Here is a 13,925-nt window from a genome sequence, read left to right as displayed (position 1 = left end):
AGTTACACTTTCAGACTGTGTCTGATTCTAACCTAGAAAGCTGTTGCATGAGAAAGATGGGAGAAAGATGGGTCCTTGGAAATGTCCTACAGAATGTTCCTGATTGGAACAGGCTACATAACAAAAGCCATTATTCACCAGCAATATGAGGACATATGACAAACCTAGACTATCCAAAGCAATCTTGAAGAAGGAGAACAAAGTTAGAGGATATATGTCTCCTGACTTCAAGACTTAAACCACAGTAATGGACAAAGTGCAGTGCTGGCATAAGTGTAGTGCTGGCAAACAGAATAAAATGGAATAGAGTAGAAAGCCCCACATTAGACCCACACCTATACAGTCATTGAACTTTCAACAAAGATCCAATTTTCCAATCTAGTAGGGCTGGAAAAAAATGAATCTCACTCCCTACTTCACACCATATGAAACATTATTCTGAGATAGAGCACAGACCTAACTGTAAAAGCTAAAGCAATAAAACTTCTGAAAAAAAACACAGGCAGATATCTTTGTGACTTAGGGAAAGGCAAAGATTTTGTAGGCCATGGAAAGCAATAAACAGGAGAGAAAAAAAAGCTAGGCTTCATCAGGAGTATAGCAACTCGGGTCAGACTTCATGAGTTCAATTCTGGTGACAGAATTTACCAGCTGTATGCTCCTGGGCAATTTACTTAGCCTTTCTGTGCCTCAGTTTCCTATCTGCAGAGTGAGGATAATAGTAACACAGTGAAACCTGCCTCATAGGATTGTTAAGAGGATTCAATGTGTTAGTACAAATAAAGTGCTTTCCGTAGTATCTGGCACATAGCAAGCACTCCATAAACTTCACTCAGGCACTTTATTCAGCTAAGAGAAGCTTCCTGAGGTCTTTACCCCAGAAGCATGTTCTTCAGACACTTGATATTACCTGGTTGATCCTTTGGTTAGCACAGTTTAGTGCCGAGTGCAGTGGAAGATACGTGGAGAGGGGCAGAGAAGGAAGAGAGCACAGATACCTAGGAATCGAGATTGGATACATAGGACCTGCCATGCTCTTTAGCACATGCTATGGCTGGTATGTTCTACAGACCACTTTGTTCTTGGGTGTCAACTCAATTTCTCCCACCCATGTGCCCATTCTAGAGGTAAGGTTCTAGTCAGCTACTAGGTGGTTTAGTGTGTTGGGGCGTGGATAAAGGAAAAAGAAATATAAAGTCATAGGATTTTATATGATACACATGAAGTCATTTACAAAACAGAAACAGACTCACAGATATAGAAAACAAACTTATGGTTACCAAAGGGGGAACCATAAGTTACCAAAGCGGGGAGGGATAAATTAGGAGTTTGGGATTAGCAGATATAAACTACTATATATAAGATGGATAAGCAACAAGGTTTTACTGTATAGCACAGGGAACTATATTCAATATCCTGTAATAAACCATAATGGAAAAGAATTTGAAAAAGAAAATGTCTACACGTCTAACCAAATCACTTTGCTGTATACCAGAAACTAACACAGCATTGTAAATCAACTATACTTCAATAAAAAAAAGGTGTAACTTGAAAGTCATAGGATTTTTAAAAGGTCGGAACTACTGATCTGAGCGATATTATTGAGGAATTATTGAATGTCCTATAAATCACAGATCATAACTCCATCTATTTTACTGGGTTTAAAAAATGTGTGCTTTTTCCCGCCCTATAATCCTATATTCTTGGTGTGTAAGCTCATGAAAGCAGTATTTCCATAAACACTATATCTATCATGTGCATTTTAGGAATATTCGCTTAAATGGGACCCCTTTTTCCTTTGCAAGTTTCATAATAGGCTGTTCTCTTTTAATTGCAGATGACACCACTCAAGTTACCTCTGATTATGAAACCAATAACAACAGTGATAGCAGTGATATTGTACAGAACGAAGATGAGACTGAATGCCCCAGAGAGCCTCTGAGGAAGACATCAGCTTGCAGCACCTGTACTCCCGAGGCCATGATATTCCTGGTAGCCCCCCAGCATTCATTTACTTGAGAAATTGGTTTCTATGACAGGAATTGGCTTAGAAATAGATCCCTGAATCATTAGGTTTGAAGATCTGTGTTACTTGGGTTATACATGTATTATAGCCCCTCCCTATATGTATCAACATAATTTTTCTCTATCCAAGTCTTACTGGTATCTTAACGGTCCTATTATTTAGTGATTAAAAACAGAAGTATTCATCTCCACAACTGATTACAGATATTTCCTAACCCAATCTAAAAATGTAAATGTGCATAGGAAAATGAATTATTTCAATCAGTAAAATAATATTTTATAAATATCAAGCAATCAAAATGAAATATGTTAGTTATTGTAGGGCTTCTGTTGGTTCTTCTCTAGTACCTCCTTGATTTAGGAAGTGAGCCAATATTTATTTTCCTTGTTAAATTAAACCAGGTTTACATTGACACTTGCAAACATCTTTTAATGATGATGTATTTTGTGTGTTTAAAAAGATCCACTTAAAGAGGATAAAAGCATACATTCGAGTCTGGTTAGTTTGGGGGAGGCAGCAATGGTAGAAAATAGTTGACTGTCATGTGATTATCAATTGCTGCTCTTATCATTTTTCTTTTACCTGCTTTACCATTTATACTTTTAAATCAAAGAGATTGTCAGATAAAATAACGTATATGGGGCTTCCCTGGTGGCGCCGTGGTTGAGAGTCCGCCTGCCGATGCAGGGGACACGGGTTCGTGCCCTGGTCCGGTAAGATCCCACGTGCCGCGGAGCGGCTGGGCCCGTGAGCCGTGGCCGCTGAGCCTGCGCATCCGGAGCCTGTGCTCCGCAACGGGAGAGGCCACAACAGTGAGAGGCCCGCGAACCACAAAAAATAAAAAATAAATAAATAACGTATATGTCTCCTTATCCTCCTTATCTTTATTTTCTATATTTTTGGTACATAAACTCTTAAGAATGTCTTCATTTGGGACCAGTTATAAAAATGTTTTCTCATATATACAGTGTGTGCTTTTTGGAAACCATGGATCACATGAATTAAATTAAAATCCCTGAAAATTGTAGTAATTGTAACTCTACAGGATTAATGCTGATTTTGAAGCAGTAATATAAATTGGACCAATTAGAGTAGGGTTGATTTACTCCCCCTCCCCACTCGTGTTTCTTTTTTTTTTTTTTTTAATTAATTAATTTATTTTTGCTGTGTTGGGTCTCCGTTTCTGTGTGAGGGCTTTCTCTAGTTGCAGTGAGCGGGAGCCACTCTTCATCACGGTGTGCCGGCCTCTCACTATCGCGGCCTCTCTTGTTGCTGAGCACAGGCTCCAGACGCGCAGGCTCAGTAGTTGTGGCTCACGGGCCTAGCTGCTCCGCGGCATGTGGGATCCTCCCAGACCAGGGCTCGAACCCGTGTCCCCTGCATTAGCAGGCAGATTCTCAGCCACTGCGCCACCGGGGAAGCCCCTGGTGTTTCTTTTGAGAGTTCAATATAAGCCAGGAATCCTCATCTCAGAAAAGTTTACATAAAAATATAGAGCTAAGTTTGCATACAATTTCAGTGTTCTGAAGTACTTGAATCTTTATTTAAGAACTCCACAGAAGACTAAAAAGCAGTTATGTTAATTTATGAAAGAAACATCTAATTTTTCTATAGCGTGTATGAACCAGGAATAGGCAGGCACTTAATAATGTAAAATTCATGGTCTGAAACAGCATTAAGACCTTTTCTCCTTACCTTGGGGGTTGATGTTTTGTTCATTTTGATTTTTTTTTTTTTTTTGAAGATCACTCATTCACCCTAAAGTCATTTATTTCAGGTAACCTCCATTGTTGAATTGAATTTACCAAAGAAGGAGCAAATTGCTTTGTAGAAAAACTGCACGCTGTTAAAATATTTTTATCTTCATTACAGGACAAACCAATTCTTGCTCCTGAACCTCTTGTCATGGATAACTTGGACTCAATTATGGAGCAGCTAAATACTTGGAATTTTCCAATTTTTGATTTGGTGGAGAAAATAGGAAGAAAATGTGGCCGTATTCTCAGTCAGGTAAGAAATGCATTCATACATATGACTATAAATGTAAAAAAAATTCCTTGTTTGTTTAAATCTCTGTACATACTTAACATCAGTGGTGAATATTAGGTAGAGAAAGGAAATTTCAGTACCCAACATTCTGTAGATTCCTTGCTGGTGGGATAATGAAAAAAATTAGAACTTCAAGTGAGTAGAATATCATATTCTGCAATTAAAATATTATGTATTTTCTAAGACAAAATGGAGGGGGCATGGATACACAAGCAAGATAGAGAAGTGATCTAAATTCATAGAATTCAGCAAAAGAAAAGCTGACTCAAGCCCTCACAAGAAGAAAGCTGCCTATTTATAAACACTAATTTATTGTCTGTGATTATTTCCAATGACTATTTTTTTTTAACTTTTGAATAGTATAGTGCTTATGCCTTATCAAAAATAAGATATTATGCAGTAGTATGTTTCTTCCAGTGCTGTGAGAAACACATTAGAGTTCTTTGTATTTTAATATGGAAAACACCTTTAGGTATCACAAGAAATATAGAATATGAACTATTACTGCATAACGAGGCTTTTTTTTCCCTTAAGTATTTTTTCCTTAAGCTCAGCTACTTTCAAGGTTTCCCAAATAAAGAAACGTTTTGTTTCTCTGAAGGAGAAAGAAAACATACAGAAATTAAGAATTTGAACATTTTTGTTCTCAATAAATAAAACGGAACAAAATGGATTTGCTCTATTATTGAGCCCCTATCAAAACTCTTAATTAATGGGGACGATGGAATAATATTTATCAGCTTATCTTAAAATATTTTAGGTGAGTTCTTACAGATTGAAGAAATATCACAGCAGAGATACTAAAGACTACCAGGTTTGTTAATATCAGATTTAGGTGAGAATTCAGGACCCACATTTACTGGAGCCTCTAACCCTTCCCTGCAAAACACTAGAAAAGAAATCACTTGTTGGACTGATTTCTACTCCATGCAATGAAGACAGGCTTTCTTCAGACCTCGGAGCAAGTATGAGTGTAGAACTTTGGGGTGAGGGTTCCTGATCCATGAAGGTTTGAAGGAAGAAGATAGAGTGGGCTTTTCCTTTGCTCTTCAGTTCCTCAAACATGAAGTGCTAGGCTAGTCTCCAAGAAGAAAAATGTGCCCCTGGCCTAAAGGAACTCCCATTCCAACAGGGAAATTAGATACGTGTCAAAAGAATGACTTGCTCCCTACAGAAGAAGTATGCTCAAATGACAGATGGCTTGTGAAGCTCAAAATAATTACAGTTTCCATAACATGCAGTTGTTGCCTCTACTGGACTCTGTTCTCACCATGAACACATTGAGAACCAGAGTGACAGCCCTTGCACTTTGACTAAGAGATACTACTCCTTTTTTTTCTTGTTAAAACATTTTTTTATTAATGTAACATTGGTTTATGATATTATACAGGTTTCATGTGCACATTGTATTTCTTCTTCGGTAGATCCTACCATGTGCTCACCACCAAAAATGTAGCTTCCATATGTCACCGCACAGTTGACCCCCTTTACCTTTTTGCCCTCTCCCATCACTACTCTGTTCTCTATGTCCACATGTTTGTTTTTTTGTGGTTTGTTCATTAATTTTGTTTGTTTGTGATATTCCACATATAAGTAAAATCATTTTATGGTATTTGTCTTTCTCTTTCTGACTTATTTCACTTGGCAAAATATCCTCAAGGTCCATGCATGTTTTTGAAAATTAATAGTCCCATTTTTCTTCTCTTTCGTTCTCCTCAATGCTGAGCAGCATCTTCAGCATCTTTTATGCTCGTTGATCTTGAGGGCATGTTTAAGGGTAGCTGTTTTATCCAGTCCACCTCTGCCTCACGCCTTGGGGCTTTTCCAGGGAGGTTTTGTATCCTACTCTCTGAAACTCATTGCATACCAGAACTCTGAGGGAGTGATTTTACCTGGAAATATGCCTGTAATGGTGCCACAAGAAGATGTGGCAGTGGGCCAGGAATTCTTTCTCTTCTACTGGACAGTGTGTTCCCTGGGATGGAGAGAAAAATCTCACATTGTTTTGTATTTGATGTATGTGTCACAGACTTCCCAAAACTTTACAACTTAATCTTCAGAGTAACTTGGATGCAGGTATTTCTTTAAATCTCTAGTTGATAGAAGAAATTGAGACTTAAAATATACTGTTCACCTAAAGTCATATTGGACACAGGATTTGATATATCTGTATATCGGAAGTCCAGGCTTTTTACCTTCATTTCAAATCCTTTTCAGCCCCTCATAAAATGCATTTATTTATTATATTTTCAAACTCTCAGAATGGAGAGTCTGAGAAAGTAGAAAGTGGTTATTATAGCAGTTGGTTTTACAGCACAAGTGACTGTACCAAATAACATTGCAGGTACCTAACCCCCTTGGAGTTCTGTGAACGGGGGTGGTGGGGCGGGAGGGTGCAACTTAACCAGTTTTGCCACAAAATGTTTTCTAAAAGTTGTGAATACAAGTAGACAATAGAAAGAGGAGATATAATTAACAATTAGATTTTTGTATCTTTTTTTCCAGTTATCTTTCAAAACTAAATACATAACTGTATGGTCCTTACTATGTCACTGTTTATTTTTCCAAAATACAAAACACAGAACTTTGAGAAAAGACAACTTTATTTGCCTTGCTGTGGGTTGTTTTTCCTTTGATTTGAGTTTATAAGCACAAAAAACATGAAATTTTCACTGTGTAAAGGCATATTCTTTTGCACTTTAGTGAGACTTCAGGACAGCTGAAATGAATTAACTTGAACATTCCAAGAAATCACCTTTTGGCTGAGACTACACAGAAAAAGTCTCACTTCAAAAGACTTTTAAAGAGACATATGTGCAATGGAAATGATTTCTCAGCCTTAACATACTGCCTGCCTTTTTGATGATTATCATGTTTATTTTAACAAATTTAAAAGGACATCATTCAGATTTTGGGAGAGTATTTACCTTTTTTGGTTACCAGTATTTACCCAGTTAACAAGTGACTTTTCTTTATTCACGAGTTTGGATCATTGGCCGTTGATTTTTAACAGCTTCTTGGTGAAAATTCTCCTATTTTAAAATCATACTCTAAAATATCTTGTCTTAATTTTTCAATTCATCTTTCAAATGTTTTAAGAGAATAATAGGAAACTTTAGTCATTTGCAATCCTAACTATTGCTTTTCAAATAATGGTGGTAGGATTTGGAGCAGTTAAGAGCACACCGCTTGAATTCTGGTCTGATAATGTGTCAACTGTGTGATCTTTTACAAGTCATTCGACTTCTCTGTGCCTTAGTGTCTTCTGATTTCAAATGTTAGTAATTAACAGTATCTATCTCATAAGATGCTCTTGGATGAATTAATATAAATAATATATGTAAACTACTTAGAGCAGGCATCACACATATTAAATGCCATATATATATATATATATATACACACACACACACATATATATGTCAACAGCTGCAGCTGCTGTTATTGTTATAAATAATTTTTATTGAAGTAACATGCATAGTTAAATCCACTGGGTATTTATAAACAAGAACTCAAATATAGTTTAAAGCAATAGTATGCAGAAGATAACTAAAAGAAGAACTAGCTTGAAATATGACAGAAACCACAAACTTAACTTTCTGTTACATTTTTAAAGAGAGGAGATGGAGATTTTATGTAGCACAGAAAAGGGGGAAAAATTAAATATACTTGCCATTCAGAGTGAAAGAAGCACGTATACTATATGTACTCTGTTCCCAATGGGCAGCCACAGTGCTCCTTTTAGAACTTAAGTTAAATAAATTAAGACACTTCCCTGCTCCAATCTCTTCAAAGGCTCCATACTTGACTCAGTGTAAAAGTCCTCATAATGATCAATCTGTCTGTCAAACAGCAAGATTGCAACCCACACAGTACCACTCTACAGTTACTAACTTAAAGTTTACTCCTGTCCTCTTTCACTCTGTTTTAGCCGTGTTGGCCTTCTTGCTGTTTCTTGAGTACAGCGAACATACCTCAGGGCTTTTGCTCTTTTTCCTCTGCTTAGAAAACTCTTTCCTCAGATATCCCTGTACCTCACTCTGCATCTCCTTCAATTATTTGCTCAAAGTCACCTGAATGTGCCTCTTCTAACCACCATATTTAAAACAGCAATTGCCATGTCCTCCCTTGCACTCTGAACCTCCATCCCTGCTTCCCTTTTTCTCTTTTCATATAACATCACTTTCTGTCATAGTGTATACCTTACTAATTATGCCTATGGTTTACTGCCCTGCCCTGCTAGACCATAAGCTCTTTTAAGGAAAACTTCTTTGTTTTGTTCATCTATATATATGCCTTGTAGATGGAAAATTGTCTTAAACAGAGTAGGCACTCAAAAGACATGCTGAATGAATAAATCGCTTTTTTAGTTATATATACCTGTGTATATATGTACACAAATACATACATAATATATGTAACTGATGAACATTAAATATCTAATTAAAAAATATTAGTGAAATTGAACAGATTTAAAGTCAATGACAAAAAATAGAAAAGTAACCATGAAGTATTATATCAAAGATTTAGAAGAAATATTTCAAGAGAATTTTAAGAAGGAATGCAAATAACAAAAAGGATGAATAATTCTTTCTTAGAGTCTCCTGAATTGTAACCAGTACTGTGCCTTTGTGACATAAAGTGAGGCCACTTTAAATGGTGCTGTACTCCATTCTGCCATGTGAATAAACGTTTCTCTCCCCATTACCTTCTTCTGTGCCTTTTTCATGCTTTTCTTTCTCCCTCATTTGCATATCAAATATGCCAATTACATCCAGAGCTATTTACTTGATTTGAATCTCCAGAGCTATGAAAGTAATTGGAAGGAGAATAGATATTCAAATGAGAAAGAAGACAATTGAGGAAAAATAGTTTAAACATTTTTATTCATACTGGATTAGAACAAATCTTTCTTTATGTATTTCAACCAAGGCAACCTTTTCTCTCTCATAATTCTGTCCTCTTATTCTTCACTAAGGCACAACTCTGAATCCTTTATCCTCTAGAAAGCTTTTTTTTTAAAATTTATAAAATTAGTCCGAATTAAAGCTTTCTCTAATTCTTTATTTAGCACTTATATATTATACAATTAGCAGTTTACTCACTATTATTGTCTTATTACTGATATCACATGCAATTTAGTACCTTGATATGTTTCTATAGTGTATACTGGATTTTTTGGTTGGCTGTTTCTTGGGTTTTATGTCTCTACCTTTAAAAATAGATTATATACCCCTTATCAGGGACTACAAGGGCTAGGACATGGAGGTCTTCAATATCTATTTATTGTTCCCAGTAAGTGTCTCTACGCGCAGTACATTAATATGGTTGATGGAATGTATACTTTTTCCCCCATTTTTCTTTTTACGTCTAATACCCATTGAGGGATGTTTTGTAAGGTTTTGTCTTTTTCTTTCACAGGTATCATACAGACTTTTTGAAGACATGGGCCTCTTTGAAGCCTTTAAAATTCCAGTTAGGGAATTTATGAATTATTTTCATGCTTTGGAGATTGGCTACAGGGAAATTCCTTGTAAGTATAAGAATGAATACTTTTAAGATCCATTGAATTTGTTATGGGTAATGGGGTATTGAATTATTAGCTACTAGCACAGAATTACACACTGAAAATACCCTGTATGGCCACATGGTATAGTGATTAGGAGATAATAGTTTATGTTAGAATTCTGGTCCCTTTACATATCAGCTGCTGGAGACCCTGGGCTTTACTTAATCTCAATGTGCCTCATTTCTTTTTTTTTTTTTTTTTTTTTTTTTTTTTGCGGTACACGGGCCTCTCACTGTTGTGGCCTCTCCCGTTGCGGAGCACAGGCTCTGGACGCGCAGGCTCAGCGGCCATGGCGCACGGGCCCAGCCGCGCTGCGGCATGTGGGATCTTCCCGGACCGGGGCACGAACCCGTGTCCCCTGCATTGGCAGGCGGACTCTCAACCACTGTGCTACCAGGGAAGGCCTTGCCTCATTTCTTAATCTGTAAAATGGGGATCATAATGGCTGCTTCATAGGATTGTTATGAGGATAAAATGATGTAATAATTCTAAAGGGGTTATAATAGTACCTTGCCCATAGTAACTCCAATTTAATTGTGTGCTAAATAAATAATTAAATGTTAAATTTATTGCTCATTTTATAATATACCTCCCTCATTGGGTGAATTCTCAACCTTTATTCTGGCATCCAGAGTTAAATCACTAACTATTAAAGTTTTTCAGTATAAGATAAACCTGGCTGGGAGTAGAGGGGCAGGAGGATAATGGTCTAATTAATAAAATAGGAGAGACATCTGGAAGTGGTTGTAGAGAAATTACTAGGAACATTTTAAAAATCAAGATAAATGTGAAGACCAAAGAAAGGACACAACCAGGGTTCAAACTTCTGAACTTTGAATATTCTGAGAATAAGTTTGTCATTTATAAACATGAGGAATTGGAACACAGAAGAGATATTAAATTTTCAATATGTAGCATTTCAGATTATCATCAGAACATGTAAGTAGCATTGTCCTACATGCTACAAAATAAATGGAACTGGAGAAAATGTCTGTAAATCCAATCAAAAATGTACCAAAATCATGTAGCTCTTTTAGGAAATAAATGCACAGAAAGAAAACTAGTCAAAATAGTATCAATAGGGGTTTCCCTGGTGGTGCAGTGGTTGAGAGTCTGCCTGCCGATGCAGGGGACACGGGTTCGTGCCCCGGTCCGGGAAGATCCCACATGCTGTGGAGCGGCTGGGCCCGTGCGCCACGGCCGCTGAGCCTGCGCTCCAGAGCCTGTGCTCCGCAACGGGAGAGGCCACACCAGTGAGAGGGCCGCGTACCACACACACACACACAAAAATAGTATCAATATATTGCCTGGAGTGTGTGTTACTTAAATTGTGTTTTAACCTTGAAGTTTTAAATTTGCTTTTATATACCTTGGACTTTAGAATCCCATGTCTGTTTGTAGTTGCAAGGAGCTGAAGTTAAATAAAAATTATACGGAGACTAGAACACAGGTGTTTTCAGAAAGGGGTAGGGTAGTACATTAACCAAGTGATCCATTATTAAGATGTTGGTTTTCAAAATGCCATCCACATGCTACATTAAGATGAAAATGCACAGTTGATGTTGTGTGATAGGAATGAGTTATGAATGAGGAGTTAGAAATGAGGAATGAGTTATTGAATCTACAAATTGTGTGATAGAAAAGGAGAATGAAGAATTAAATCTACAAGTGAGATTTGTTGGAGAATATGGAACCAAATGCAGACAAAACAGGACAGCGGGAGAGAGGAACTTAAGAGCGCTGGGTGCCATGGGAAAGTCTGGCCGATGGGGCCATGGAAGTGGGGAAAGAAATATGAAAAAGGGGTAGTTTGAAAGGATTTCAAGATAAGCCTTGCTTTCTTAATACCACATTCCCAGGGCCCACCCTGGTTGGATGCCAGGGATTGACCTAAGTGTTAGTGATTTCTCAAAGGTTAAGGAATTGCATAAATAAGCTTTTACAAGAGAGGAAGCCACTGCAAACACTAAAGAACAGCTAGTATCAGAATCAATTTACAAATTAATATTATATTTCAAAATATATTTTAGTGATATAATCAGCTATCGCCAAGTTCCATTGAGTTCAAATTGATATAGCTACTAACTTTTCTCTAGATAGTATACCATTAACTCAGAGAGAAATTTGACCAGTATTTATTTAAGTGTAAGAAGAAGCTTTCAGGTTCCAAATTTTATTATTCATTTTTATATTGTCTTATTACACATTTATATGTTACAAGTAAACAGATATTTTTCCTGAAATATCAGGTTCTTCATTCCAGGTGAAAAGAATTGTTATAACAACTTTACTTGTTCTGTTAGAAGTCCCAGACACTTCCCATAAAGAGAATTTATTTATATCTTCTCAGAGAAAAAAGTTTTAATTGATGATCACTTTTAAATAATAATACCTTGCATGTTGTAGGGTTGTAAATTTAGACTAGTATGGACATTTATTAAGAGCTTTGTTTATTATTATTTAAAATTAGCATGTGCAAAAATTTGTTGTATGTCTACTAATTTAACATCTACTCCTAGAGAACTATATTTCTAATATCTCTGTATAAACCCACACAACTAAATGAAAAAAGCCAAAGGGTAACCAAAATGGGGTTAGATTAGCTTTACTATGATAGTGAGCTAAAATATTAGAAACTAAATTTTTATTACAGTTCCAAGTTTAACAGTTTCCAAGAGAAGAGGGAAGGTAGGAAAGCTTTTAAGTTTGTACCCAGAACCCTTACTAAAATTTGAAAAATCTATTAATAGATTTAAAAATGAGATAGATTCAATAGATAGGTAATTTCATAGAGCAGCAGTGGGTAAAATTAGAGACAACTCACTGATAGAAATGTGATACCAAAAATATATTTGTTCAAAAAAGATTAGTATAAATTATAGTTTATATTCAATCGCACAGAGAGAAAATAATGTTTGATATTGTTTGTAGTCCCTTTCAGTTGGGCATTTTTGGCTAGTAAAGGTGATAAATTGTTAGGTCATATTCATTCATGGATTCAAAGTTACTCTTAAGAGAGCATTTTCTATTTACAAAGACTTTCATCTCTAAAATATATTCTTCCTAGCACCTCTCATTCTCATTAGTCAAGTTTGAGAAGTGGATATAATGCTTCAGACATACCTACGATCATGTACTATTTATTTATTTAAAAAAATTTTTTTTTGAATTTTTACATTTTATTTTTTTTTAATACAGCAGCTTCTTATTAGTTATCCATTTTATACATATTAGTGTATATATGTCAACCCCAATCTCCCAATTCATCCCACCACCATGTACTATTTAATGACAGCCATGAGAATAGTCTTGGCTCAGCTTAGTTTAGTTCAGTTCGATTAAGCTATATGTGATGTGCCCACCAGTTTTAAAGCTAGATACTGAGTTGACGTGGAACAAACTAGAAGGGCAGAACTATCACAGTGTTAGCTACATTCCAAAGAAAAAAAATATTTCAAGTCTCATTTCTGTTCTTTAGTATTAAGACTTTCCCTCACCCGTTGGTGAATAGGCGCATAGAGAATTTTCAATGGAAAATCTATAAGTTTAGGTCTCAAAAATCTATAAGTTTTACATACAACCCCAGCCTTCCATACCAGCTCGCTTCAACCCGCTGCTTGAGGCATAAGGAAAAACTGAGAAAACAAGTGTATCAAGACGGCAGAGGGGATGGGCAGGCTCTGGGAAAGCGTAGGGCGGGTGATGTGTTAGTGCATGCACGTGTGTTTATGTGTTGTCAGAAAGGCAGGGGAGATTGCCTGGTGGGTGAGAGAATTATTAAGGGATTTGTCCAAAACGCAGAGATGAAGGAAGAGGATGAGAATAATAATGATAAAATAAGGAGAGCTCTGATATCATTCCTTAGCCCTGTCAGTTGCCTTCCAGGGCCAGAACAAGAGCACACTGAGCGTATTCGTATGTCCTACAGAAACTCGTCAGTCCTCTGTGTTGACCCAGCTAGCATCTTTCCTGGGTGTCTTTGCTCCTGAGCTGGTCCCCAGAGAATTAACGGCAAGCGCAACAGTGATACCAGCACTTGACACAGTATTTGCCCATAGTACGTGCGAAGTAAATATTTGTTGAACAGACACGTTAATGACTACTTAAAGGCAGATGGTTTTTCCATCCTGCTTAAGTGATAGTGACAACATAATTCTTTTAGAGATATACCTGCCAAACTATATCTCTATCTATAAATGTATGTATGTATATAAATGGAGTTAGGCTTCGTTAGCTATTGTTTTATTTAGTACTTTTGAACCTATACTCAAAAGGGAAAGG

The 13,925-nt window shown here is 36.6% G+C and overlaps 1 protein-coding gene across 1 annotated transcript in view; it reads left to right on the top strand.

The window, feature by feature from the left end:
• PDE3A (phosphodiesterase 3A) overlaps nucleotides 1-13,925 on the top strand; it is a 311,664-nt gene that overhangs the window by 283,128 nt on the left and 14,611 nt on the right. The window contains 3 exon segments of the mRNA XM_007454600.1: nucleotides 1,838-1,992; nucleotides 3,899-4,036; nucleotides 9,497-9,608. Of these exon segments, the coding sequence (XP_007454662.1) occupies nucleotides 1,838-1,992; nucleotides 3,899-4,036; nucleotides 9,497-9,608 (405 nt within the window).

The sequence above is a fragment of the Lipotes vexillifer genome, unplaced genomic scaffold (assembly GCF_000442215.2).
Source record: "Lipotes vexillifer unplaced genomic scaffold, Lipotes_vexillifer_v1.1 scaffold559, whole genome shotgun sequence".
Classification (NCBI taxonomy): Eukaryota; Metazoa; Chordata; class Mammalia; order Artiodactyla; family Lipotidae; genus Lipotes; species Lipotes vexillifer.
This window is presented reverse-complemented; position numbering and strand designations above follow the sequence as displayed.